Source organism: Sceloporus occidentalis, unplaced genomic scaffold (genome assembly GCF_023333645.1).
Source record: "Sceloporus occidentalis isolate IW3139 unplaced genomic scaffold, rSceOcc1.0.p SCAF_19, whole genome shotgun sequence".
NCBI lineage: Eukaryota > Metazoa > Chordata > Lepidosauria > Squamata > Phrynosomatidae > Sceloporus > Sceloporus occidentalis.
In genome coordinates, this window is record NW_028316999.1 from 8,514,899 (window position 1) to 8,528,246 (window position 13,348).

Sequence of the window (13,348 nt, forward strand, 5' to 3'; positions counted from 1 at the left end):
ACTACACAACCTTCTCAACCAGACAGAAACAGTTTTAATATAGTGATGCAGTATTTCTTTGCCCTCCCTCCTCTAAAACACATGTAACTAAAACCCATGCACATGCTAAGATGCAAATGCACTCTAACACAGACTCACTCTAACACCATACACTTACACATGTCACACTTAACACCATAAACTGACATACTTAATCTAACAACCCCACACTAAAACTAATGCTAGCACCATTCACTAACACCCACACACATATACTAACACCATACACTAACATACAATACACATTCATGCAAAAACCATACAGTAAATCAAACTAAACACCTAAACTAACACATGCACATTCTAATGCCGTATAGTAACACATTCATGCTAACAACATGCTCTCACACCCACCATACACCGAACACACACTTCCTCCAAAACAATATACTAACACACACACTGTCCATGACACCACACACTCATAAACACTTACTATAAAAATACACAATTACATGCATGCACATACCCAACACACACTCACACTCTATCCCCATCCCTTGTCCCTTGGTGGATCTACTATCACAGGATCATGTAACATGTGTTATAGAACCCTGGTGGGCAACTTGGTTACCGAGGCACCTGGGCACTGTACACCTGAAGCAACCACCTTTGACATGAGCATAATACTTTGCATGTTATTGTTGATGCACGAAAAGGAGGGAGAGGGAGTTATTTGTCATTTGCAACCATCCAAATTTCAAAAGAGGTCCCCTGAGGTACAATGTCTTTTCTTGCTATAACTCTGTTGCATATTTTAAAATAGGATTATATAAAGTAAATATTGTGCTAATTAGTTACAGGAGTTGTTATAATGATTTCTTTTCTCTTGTTTTGCTCTCTGAATTATAATGAGAGATGTACAATAAAAAATATTTGATGCAAGTACCAATTAAGTCAAACCGTTCTGGTATTACATAGTCATGGAATGTGTTTGTATCAGCAGGGGATGGCAAAAGGTTAAATCTCCTGGTTCTTTCTGTTCTGTTTTGATGTAAGACAAAGCAAAAAAATATATACAGGGTGTTATAATTAAGGACAAAACGATATTATAGCACATTTACTTCAGTATGAATAATATTAATGCTATAAGGATTGACATTTCTCTGCACCTGCAATTAAATTTTGAATTATTTATTAGTTATTATTATTTTAACAAACTATTTTACATTTCTATTGCCTTCTTAGACTGTTGCATATTTATTGTGGGTCGATGCTTCTGTACTATTGTGAAAATACAGTCAAAAATCACTCTTTTTTTGTCTAGAAATGGAAATTCATTAAATACCATTCATTTGAATCCTGTATTCAGGCCTTCTGACCACAAAGAAAAAAAAAATTCTTCTAGAACTTTTTTTTTTTTATAATTTTCACTATTCAAATATTTTATAATAGGCATTTAATATTGAATGCCACATACTCTATTTATTAAAAATAAAAAAATAAAAATTCAGTAATTGGCCTGAATAGAGGATTTTCATGATGTCTTCTATATTACATGCTTATGTATAGCTCAATGTTAGTTTTATTTTTCTTTTTTTTTTACTTACTGCAAAATGGGGCATTCTCACTTTGTAAAGAAAAGACAAACCCTGCATGAATTAAATCATTCTTCTTTTACTAGTTAATTTTGTCAAACAATTATTTATGCAAAAATGTATCCATTATTTAAAAAAAATCAGTGCATTCACCTTTTTATGTATGCATGAGATCTTATTTATTTTTATTTTTTAACAAAAAACAAAATAAAGCAGCAATTATTTGGTGAAAATTGAATATTTTGTTCTTTTTTGTGGGTGTTCTGTTTGTTTGCAGTCAGATGAGTGAGCCTCATAGCGGTTTGACGCTCAAATGTGCCAAGTGTGGAGTAGTTTCAACAACAGCTTTGTCAGCCACCACCGCCAGTAATGCCATGTTAGTCTTAAACATTTACATCTTCTTGTTACAATTCTTTTATTGTGCATGTCTGAAAATAGTCTGACAGAATTTGTTTTAGAACTAATAATAACATGTAAACTACTTTCTGTTTAAGCACTAGTGATAGTTGTACATTTTTTCAAAAAAAGAATGTTTAAAAAAAACAACTGCTTTTAATTAAATCTGAAACAGCCTGTCCTTTTCAGTTCCCAGGTGGCCTAGCTCAGTAAGGTGTTCTGCAAGTCACTTCAGAACTGAAATCTTTACCTTTTAGTAAACCATCTTGATATTTGCCAGCAGTGTGCAACCTGGTTCAACATTGATATATGTTTGTTTTTTTTAATCTCTAAATAGGGCATCCCTTTGGAGTTCTTGTGTTGTTCTGCCACTCCTGGCTCTAACGTGGATGTCTGCTGTTTTAGCGATGACAGATAAAAGATCAATATTGTTTCAAATACTTTTTGCAGTATTTGACTCACTGCAAGGTTTTGTCATTGTAATGGTCCACTGCATTTTACGGAAAGAGGTAAGGGAATATTTTTGCATGCATAAAGCTCTATCCGCTAATGAACTGGCCATAACCTTTAGCCATACGAGTTTGCATTCAGTATCGTAGGTAATAAATTATTTAAAATCGATATATGCATTTTATGTTTTTTGGCCACGAATAAAAACAGGATCTTTCCAATAATGCTCCTGCCAGATATCTCAGTTGATGAGCTTTTAAGCTCATTTGAGCAGGGTCTGCCCAGACTAGCTATCTGGCAAACCGTGCAAATGCCCAGATGGTGCTTAGACTAGCCTTTACTCCCACTTGAGCAGCAGATCACGTCATTAAGTGTGTGGTAGGTGACAGCACCTTTTAGTGGCCAGTCCAACCGTGTGTTGAACGTTTGGTAAACATAGTGCTTGTACATCATTTTATTTACTTATGTATTCTTTTTGATCAGTTTTACTGTCTGATTGCAAATAAAACAGAAGATTTAAAAGACTTTACAAAAAAATCTATATCTTTTTTTCTAAATAAATGATCATTTATACTGTTTTCAAACTTCAGAATTTTTGTTATCACTGATTTTGATTTCATGTTTTCTATATAGTTTTTTCTTTTGTAAAAAGAAAATGCAAGCATTTATTTTTTTTAGTCTACCAGTGAGGCGCTTAAATATATAGAAGTAGGACAGGATAGTATAGAAAGGGGCTGACACAGGGCCGTCGTGAAACATATTCTTAACTAACACAGCTAGAAGCAACTGCTTCTTTTGGCATAGAGGTGTTGGTTGATAGCATAGAATTTGCTAAGTAAACTCCCCAAGCACCTTGTCTGACAAACAGAGTTTTACTACATATTGAAGTATACAGATGGCATGAGACCAGCCATGCTAAATATACACATGCAAGAATGTTGGAACTAGAAAAATATTTTAGGTATTTTAGGTATGTTTAAATTTATTAGAGCAATGACCTCTTGGGTATATGTGCTAATGGTGGTTCATTAATTAATTAAGTATATATAGCCCCATGCTCTATGTATACATCACTTTAAAAGCAATGTTATCCTAAAACTGCCTTGTGAGACATAAGTGATGTGTACGTTTGTAATTTGTTTTAGCATTCTAATTCCCAAAATCTTTTTAAAAGCATTTTCATTTGAATTCAGTGAATCCATACAAGTTGTTTTTTTTTTTTAAATCTATTCAGCTCTATCTTTGGTCCCAAGAAAGCATTGTGGAGAAAATATTTTTTGCACTGTTTGAATTTTGTTTTGAAGTTATATTCTTATTGAGTTGTATGTAGTTTTCTTTTTTGTTTTTTGACACTAAATGTAAAGTTGATGAGGGTTTTGTCCACTGAAAATATATTTCTATACACGTTTTGTTGAACATGCTTAATGAAACACATTGGCTGGGAATGCTGCAACGTAATCAGAAAAATGCCCACAGCATACTTTGTACCAAAATTTACACTTTGAATTATACATAGCATAATAAATCCTTTGTTACTTGGCAGAAATACATCACTGGTCTGCAGGATATTTAGCTAATCTGTGCATTGGAATATAGCAGCATTTAAAGTTTAAACGTACATGAAATGTGCTTCCTGTTAATTAGCTGTACAGAGAGTATACCAGTGTGTAATATACCTACTAATGACTTTGAAGGCTTGATATGCAGGAGTGTTTTTTCTGTCTGTCTAATGCTAATGTTAAATTTCTGTTTTCAAATAAAACCCAGTTTTGTAATATTGTTTACATAAGTTATGGTGGGTAAAAGGTGATGGAAACCCTTCCACTAAAATTTAAGGGGTAGTAGAAGTATTATTAAACACTCATCTACAGACACCAGACAAGCCAGAAGGCTTGCTTTTCCCTCAGAAATCTCATGGTGCTTTCACAACCACAAGGGATTCTGGGTAGGCACATGCAAATAAGGTTAACAATTATCACCTTTGCCTCTATATCCACTTTATACATGGATTCCTTGAAAGTAATTGCCCGCTGTACAAGGAATCCATGTATAAAGTGGATATAGAGGCAAAGGTGATAATTGTTAACCTTATTTGCATGTGCCTACCCAGAATCCCTTGTGGTTGTGAAAGCACCATGAGATTTCTGAGGGAAAAGCAAGCCTTCTGGCTTGTCTGGTGTCTGTAGATGAGTGTTTAATAATACTTCTACTACCCCGTAATATTGTTTGAAAGAGAGAATGTTTCACAACTCGAGAGAACATCCTGAGCAAGGAAGAACCGTGAATTTAATTTGACTGTCAATAAGCACCATTCGGCCTATGTAGTCTGCCTGTTTTTCCTAATGTGAGGCCTTAATCAGTCCTTGTTTGTGTCTTAGTTTCAGGAGAGCCATATGATTATCCAATGCAAGTTGAAATTACCTCATTGTATTAGCCTCTACCACTTCTTTAGGGAGGCTGTTCCACTTACGTAGCACCCTCTCAGTAAAGTACAGTTCCCTCCACAAATATTGGTAAATATGAGCAAAGAAGGCTGTAAAAAATGTCTTTATTGTCTAACCTTTTGATCCTTTCTTCACACAAAAATAGTCATGGATATCAAACAATTGCAAACAAAACACAGGTTTATCCAAATAAATATAAACAATGTATATATATGTGTGGCACAATTATTGGCAACCTTTTAGTCAATACTTTGTGCTACCTCCCTTTACCAAGAGAACAGCTCTGAGTCATCTTCTCTAATCCCTGATGAGGTTGAAGAATACAAGGGATCTGAGACCTTTCTTCCATACAGAATCTCTCCATATCCTCTTCATTTCACCCCACACGTTTTCTATGAGGTTCAAGTCAGGGCACTGGGATGCTTATGGTAGGACCTTGATTTCTTTGTCAGTAAACCATTTTTATGTTGATTTTGATGTATGTTTTGGATCATTGCCCTGCAGCAAGAGTCAACCATGGCCCTTTTTAGGCTTTCTGGCAGAGGCAATCAGGTGTTCATTAAATATCTGATAGAGACCATGTTGCCATTTATTCTAACAGAACCCCCCTCTGGCAGACCCCCCCCCCAAAAAAAATGAAAGAGCCAACACCAAATTAAACCATGGGGCATGAGGCACTTTTCCATATGCCTACCTGTCTGTGCCCACATCTGGTGTTTTTTGCCAAAAAGCTCTACTTTGGTTTCCTCTGACCATAGAACCCAATCCCATTTGTTCCAGTAGTGTCAAACTGAAGATGGTTTTAGTTTGTTTTTGGATGAGAGCAGATGCATTTTTGTCCTTCAAACCCTTCCAAACAACTTGTGATGGTACAGTTGACATCGGATTGTAGTTTTGGAGACTTTATGACCCCAAGACGCAACTAATGTCTGCAATTCTCTAGCTGTGATCCTTGGAGATTTTTTGGCCACTCAAACCATGGTCATCACAGTGCATTGAGACAATATAGACATGCAACCTTTTCCAGGTTGATTCATAACATTTCCATTTGACTGGAATGTCTTAGTTATTACTAGACTTGTGCATTCGTCTTCGGGCGAACATGAAAACGAACACGAAGAGTGCGTTTTCGTGTTCGTTCCGAAGACACGCCGAAGAGAAGACAGCGGCGGTAAAACGTAGGCGAAGACGAAGACACACACCATGAAGATCTTCGTGATCGTCTTCGTCTACCATCCCCCCCCTTCTAACTTACCTTGCTTTCGCGGCAACGCGGCAGTTACCGGAAGTGGAAATCCGCAGGTTCGCCGTCACGGGTTACAGGGCAGTGCGAATGAGCCTATTGGTCGCCTACAGGGACCTCCTCTGGCATCAACCAATTGGTTGACCCTGCAGGTGACCAATAGGCTCACTCGCACGGCCTTTGTAGCCCCTGACAGCGAACCTATGGATTTCTGCTGCCGTTAACCCCTTAGATGCTGCGTACAGACTTTTAAAATCCCAATGCTGCAACTTACCCGGCAGATCCCACTGGTCTCCCTGTTCTATCAGTTAATAAATGATAGAACAGGGAGACCAGTGGGATCTGCCGGACAAGTTACGGCATTGGGAGTTTAACAGTCTGTACGAGCGACCCTATTGGTCGCCATCAGGGGGCTCGTCTGCCATCAACCAATGGCAGATGAACCCCCTGCTGACGACCAATAGAGTTGCTCATACGGACATTTAAACTCCTGACCGAAGAATGTCCACGAATATTCGCCCGAAGAGAAGACAGGACCAGGCGAATATTCGCGGAATACGAAGATTTTTTTTCCCCCGAAGACGAACACGAAGAGCCCCCTGGTGCCCAAGTCTAGTTATTACCCTGATCGTGGAAATTAGCATTTCCAATGCTTTTGCTATTTTCTTATAGCCACTTCCCATTTTGTGACACTCATCAACCTTTTGCTTCACATCACAGCTATATTCTTTGGTCTTGCCATTGTGAGGGAATTTCGGCTATGTGTTACCTAATATGTATACCCTTGTGAAATAGGAAGCCACAGTTAAACAATTTCATGTGCCTAGTCATCCAGGTGTACTAAAAATGTAAAATATCAATGGGAATATACTTCAACTATATCTTTCTCATATGAATTCATAAGGGTGCCAATAATTATGGCACATTAATGTTTAACAATTGTTTGTTTGGATAAACCTGTGTTGGGTTTGCAATTGTTTGATATCCAGGAGAGCATTTCGTATTTTGTGTATTGTTTGAAGAAAAGATGAAAAGGTTAAACAACATATCTTCTGGAATGCCCTTCCCCAGCTCATCCATCTCTATATCAAGACCCACTTCATTAAGGAGGCCTACAAACTTACATGTTAACTCATTTCCTCCCATATTCCTTATCTCATCTTTCCTTGTCCCTCTCCTGCCTTCGAACAATACTTGTATGGCTGTTCCATCTCTAGCAGTGGCACTTTTACCTCTTGTTTAATACACCCTAGATTGCAAGCTAGTTTGAGCAGGGCCCTCCTCACCTATTGTTTCTGTAAGTCAAATTGTTATGTCATATACTACTTGTTATGTCCTGTTTACCCATTGCACAGTCCTACGGAATTTAATGGTGCTATCAAAAACGATAAATAATAATAATTATGTATATTTGCTTGTCTGAGCTTCATGCCAGGAATGTATCAATTTAAATGGGTAACATTACACCAGAAAAGCAAAGGATGCATATTTTTATAGCTGTAACAGCCCCCCTAAAAGGCTAAGATGTTTATTCCTTGGTCCTTGGTCCCACCAAAATAATCATATTTTGTGAAGTCGTAGATTATAAGAGTGTTAAATAAAATCCAAGTTTAATTTTACTTTTAAATAGGTGCTTTGCAGTCCTTATGTGCTTTTAAAATGACAGAGTGGTCCTGAACCAAGAAAAGAAGGGGTAATTATGGCTTGTCCTAGGTTTCTGTATTGCAGGAAAGTTAAAATAATGGACTTTTAGCATACATGGATACAGTGATAGGACATTTATATAATAGCTGCATGACAGTTTATGTTGTTTTTGTAGGTTTGGTTGACACCTTTTTATTTGCTGTCAATTTTTTATATTATTTTGGAGTATCAGTAGGAAAACCTCACACCTTTTATTTTGGAAGTCTTGCAGCCCAGACAGTAGGAAAGTTGAATGTGCTGTCCCATTCGTTATATTTTGGAGGTTACCTTTTCTTATAACATTAAAAGAAAATATATTAGTGGGGAACAGAAACTAGTAGCTAGTTATTTTCCAAGGGTAAATGTTAACAATGTCGATTAGATTATGGACCAAGGTGCATTGGACTTTAGGAATATGTTCATCGACTGAATGTAAGGGTAAGCAATATAAATCAAGAACGGATGTAGGCTGATTGATACAGCTGTTATTTTCACAGACATATGGACTATATGTTATACCATATTTTAATCCCTGATGTAACCAAAGAACAACAAATCTGTACAGGGTATAACACTGTTTTTGTGGTTCAGGTTGCCAAGGAAACAAGCTTTCAGCTTGCTATTTAATAATTGACCATCTTTATTTCCGTTCTTATCTAAGATCTTTTTAATCTCTACTTTGGTTCATGGGTGGTCTGTATCTTTTCACATTGTCTTTTTACATTTCTGTGGAAACAAGAATTATTTATTTTTTCTGCCTTCTGAAAGTACATCATCAATGCAGAGATGCATGGTTCAGACAGTCGAAAGAGCATAGTCCTGTTAAATTTAAAAGCAATGGAGCATGCATCGATAGGGAATGTATAATGTTTTCTCTAGGTACTCCATCAGTAGCCACATACATTGCTACAAGTGAGTTGAGTAGGGGATCATTTGGTTAGTGGACACCGAGGTTCGTGCTCAATTATTGCTCACTGTCACCACCTCTTACCTCCTCTTCACAATTTTATAATCGCACCACCCAAGCCTCATCCATTCCTCCATTCTTTTTTATCTCTACTTCCTTATCATTTATCTCCATGCTTTTTGTTCATTGCTTCATCTCTCCTTCCCTTTTCTTATGTTCCTTGCCCAGCTTCAACACTCCTCATCTTCTACCTCCTCTGACCCATAAATTCCTCGCTCCCATTCTCTATCATCATGTACCTGAGGCTCACCACTCCATCCTCAGCACCACAACACTCTTACCACCATCATCATGTTTCAGTCTCATGTCCTCTCATGTCCTTCCCTCATTCCTCACCTTGACAGCCACAACCTTATCATTTATTTCTCCTGGATAGTTCCATGATGTGCCATGATTCATCCCCTCAACAATATTTGCAGGGGGTTCCAGCTATCTTTGTTACACAGCTGAGTTGTTCAAAGAAATGTATAAAGAAAAAAAATTCAATTGGTATTCACAGATACAATCACGCTAGACAGCTTTAAACTTGCCTTGTCACATAGATATCAGTGTGTCTCCCAGCACACAAATACTTATTGATTTTTAATTTTGGGATATAGCTTCAACTGGCAGACTTGGTGCCCAGGGAGATCTATTCCTATAATCAAAACAGTTTATGTGATGTTTCTTTTAAATAGAAGTCATTGCTTCAATCAGAATAAAATAACAACTCATCAACAAAGCTCAAGTTTAACCTTTCAGCAAAGGATTTCTTTATTATTTCATTTTGTGATCATAATAACATCCTGCATGGCTTCACTCTTAATTGGACCTTATGAACACATCTCCTTGTGAGCCCTCAGCCTGCACCCCCCACCATGCAGCCCTGGGATATACCGTATTGGCTCGAATATAGGCCGCACTTTTTTCCCCCACTTTAAGTCTTTAAAGTGGGGGTGCGGCCTATATTCGGGATCTAGCGCCCGACGCCCAGGACATGCAGTTCCGGGCACCGGGCAGGCAGCAGGGTTAGGATACAGATCCCCGCAGCGGTGCAGGGGACCTGCATCCTACTATCTGATATGCTGAGACAGCCTCCCCTGCCGGCACTTTCCACGGGGGGAGTGCCAGCACTGGAGGTTGTCTAAGCGCATCGTGCAGACGTTCACCGGCAGCAGCGATGCGCGTAAACAGCCTCCGCTGCCGGCACGATGTGCTTTAACAATCTCCCTTGCCGGGAATTCCGGTGAACGTCCGCACGATGCGTTTTACCTCTGCCCCCAAGACTTACCAGAGCAGACTCCCGGGTGCCGGCACCGGAAGTTGTATACGCGTATTGCGTAGATGTCCCCCGCCGGCCCCACAAGACACCCGGGAGTCTGCTCTGGTAAGTGGAGGGGGGGCAGAGTGGCAGCATATCTCGGGGGGGGGGGACAGTGGCAGCATATCTCGGGGGAGGGAGGACAGTGGCAGCATATCTCGGGGGGGAGGACAGTGGCAGCATATCTCGGGGGGGAGGACAGTGGCAGCATATCTCGGGGGGGGCAGAGTGGCAGCATATCTCGATATCTCGGGGGAGGGAGGACAGTGGCAGCATATCTCGGGGGGGCAGAGTGGCAGCATGTCTATTAAAAAAACTTTTTCTTTAAAAAAGCACCAAACTTTTAGGGTGCGGCCTATATACGGGGGCGGCCTATATCCGACCCAATACGGTAAGTTGTGTGGTACATGCTGTAAAATCCTCTATGTAAAATGTTTTTTTTAATTCCCCGATGGTTTGATGCCGTTACATATAGACAAGTAAATGTGCATACAATGCTAAACCCGAAAATGATTGTATGAACATGATCGTAATAACACTTCTTGTTAGGTGGAATGCCAAATGATGCCAGGGAAATCTCCTGTTAACCCTGATCTCTCCTGTTTAGGCATTCTGCTGTCACAATCATTTCCCTCACTGTACTTTACCCATTCACCCCTGTTTGTACTTCTTGGTCCTGTTATTGTTAACTTTGGCAAAAAATACAGAATCCTCATATGCATTTGTAAAAGCAACACCAGACCATTTAAAGGGGCCATGCAGCTATCATCATTTTTTCTAAGAATATAAGAAAACACTTGGTTATTAAAATCATAAGATTTTTTTTTAAATTAGAAAAAAAAGGTTGGATACGTGAGTGAATCTTTTACCGATCACCTAAAGCAAGATAAGTAACAGATAGTTCTGGTTTATATTACCCATAATAAAGGTATAACTTTCCCCATTTCTTTTCTAGTATGATAGCATTTGTCAGTGGTACTGTAAAATATGTATAACATTGTATAGATTTAGTAATACTTTTGTGCAGTATATATATATATATATTTAATCATCTTCTACTGGATCAATGCACATATGCATATGTTCGATGGGATGAACATAACAGACATGTATTTTTCTCAGCCTTAGTATCGTAACTTTGTAAAATCAAATGAATTTGAGTTTCCGATTAAAATTTCTTCACATAGCACAGTGAGTAACTTGTCTCTTGTCTCTACAGTCGTTGAGCACTAGTCAATTTTACTTCAACATAAAAAAAGAAACATTAGATAAGTATAAATGTTTGCCAGTAATAACCATCAAAACCTATAATACATTTGGCTCTTTTTACAGGTTCAGGATGCTTTCAGATGCCGTCTGAGGAACTGCCAAGATCCCATAAATGCAGATTCTTCAAGTTCATTTCCCAATGGACATGCGCAAATCATGGTTAGTTTTTTTATGATTGTATGTCACTTTGTGTATGAAATGGGTATTGCTTATAGTCCGTTATGGCTATACTGCAAGGAGAATGCAAACACCATTTTACACATCCTACAAACGAGTAATGTAAAAGAATAAAACAATAGATTGAATATGCCCACAAAACAATTAGTAGAGTACCCAAACTGTGCCACTATTATTGTGGAAAGCACATGAAAAGAAGAGGCTCAACATTTATCTTTGTGAAGCAACAGCGATTGTTCAGCACACTACCCCAGATCTTAGGTTTAATCCACTCATAAAAGTAAATTACATGATCTAATGCCATTCACATTACAAGATGTAGTTACCATTCACAAAAAGTAACTTTATATTTATTCAAGTTTATCCATTGGTTAATCTCCATATAAATTGGACCTCAATGTATTCTTAGAAAGGTAAAATGTCACAAAAATATCATTACTGTTTATCTTAGTTTATTGATTCATTATGTTGATGCTTTTTAGGAGTAGATATGATAAAGAACCTGACAATCTTGTATGTAGATTCCACAGTCGATTAAAATCCATGGATGCTGTTGCTTTTTTATATAAAGCTTTATGTTGTCTTAATGGCTTTTGCAAGGTTGGCCATGCAGGAGCGATCCATGCCTGAGCCATATGCTTTTTAGGAGCCGAAGCCTGACCCTGACTTCCCTCTCTCATAAACTTTTCGCCAATTCATGCTGCACACAATGACGTGTGTCTGCAAGAGTGCCTGTTCTTGACTTAGTCAGGCCTAGGTTTTAGCTTGGTTCTAATTTGGCTTATTCAATGCTTTTGGCAGCCTGCTTGCAAATTATTGCTATGGGACTTTATTCTTTCCTTGTATTAATACTATGCTAGAGCCCTAACTCTGAGCAAAACAACATGAGCTGTACTAATAAGATGCAGATCCGAGAACTAAATGCTAAAAGATTTGTTTTCATTAGTGGCTTGTTAAACCTGCCATAAATTGCTAGCTGCTTGTTGATGTTCCTTAGTGTTGCTTTTTATAGGTTTATTTTCCTATTTTGTATTAACATGTTGACGTACAATACCAATTAATGTGGAAACAAAATAGAAGGCAAAAAGGGGCAGGGAAATGGAGTGGTGGAGTATTCAAAACATATAAACATTCAGGGCTAGTAAAACAATAAATCATAAGTAGTAAAATAAATATATACATAATAATCTTTTCAGTTACTATATGTATAGACAATACATGCAATAATCATATTGGCCTATAATGGATTTTTCACATATAAATTTAAAGTCACATTAAGATCTAGAGAGATCCGAGTAAAGCATGATGTTAAAAACCTGGCAAATGCACAATATCCTAGGCCTTTTACATCTTTTCTATTTTAGGTTAAATCACCTGATTACTGTTGTAGAACAACCTGCAACACTGGGCATTCTTTTTTTACTCAAAATAGAAAGGATAGGTTGGGAAAAAAGTTGTTGTCGCTATTTAAACAGTAAATTATTTCTGGATGCACATTATCAACATAGTGGTCCAATTAGTTCTCCATAAATATCCCTTCACTGCTGGAATTGCGTACGGCAAATGGTTTTTTAATGTTTCCAGTGTTGGCCTTGTGATCACTCGGTTACTAATAGGATTGTATTCTGTTGTGCAGAAGTCTTAGGCATCTCTTTATTCACTTCAACAGACCTCAGAAATGCACAGTAAGTGATTTGGAGCCCATTTCAAATTATCTATGTTGATTGTAAAATATGGTTTTGTGAAACATAAACAGAACAGTAAGGCTGGAACTCTATTGGGGACTGTTTTATTAATCAAATTCCCTTAACATAAATTCACAAAAATCATAGAATCAATAGT

General features: G+C 37.9%; 1 protein-coding gene across 1 annotated transcript in view; it reads left to right on the forward strand.

Moving 5' to 3' along the window:
• Window positions 1–13,348, forward strand: part of LOC149302372 (adhesion G protein-coupled receptor B3-like) — a 378,938-nt gene that overhangs the window by 326,130 nt on the left and 39,460 nt on the right. The window contains exons 23-25 of the mRNA XM_089482502.1: window positions 1,855–1,953; window positions 2,311–2,482; window positions 11,393–11,488. Of these exons, the coding sequence (XP_089338628.1) occupies window positions 1,855–1,953; window positions 2,311–2,482; window positions 11,393–11,488 (367 nt within the window). The remainder of the gene's footprint in view (window positions 1–1,854; window positions 1,954–2,310; window positions 2,483–11,392; window positions 11,489–13,348) is intronic.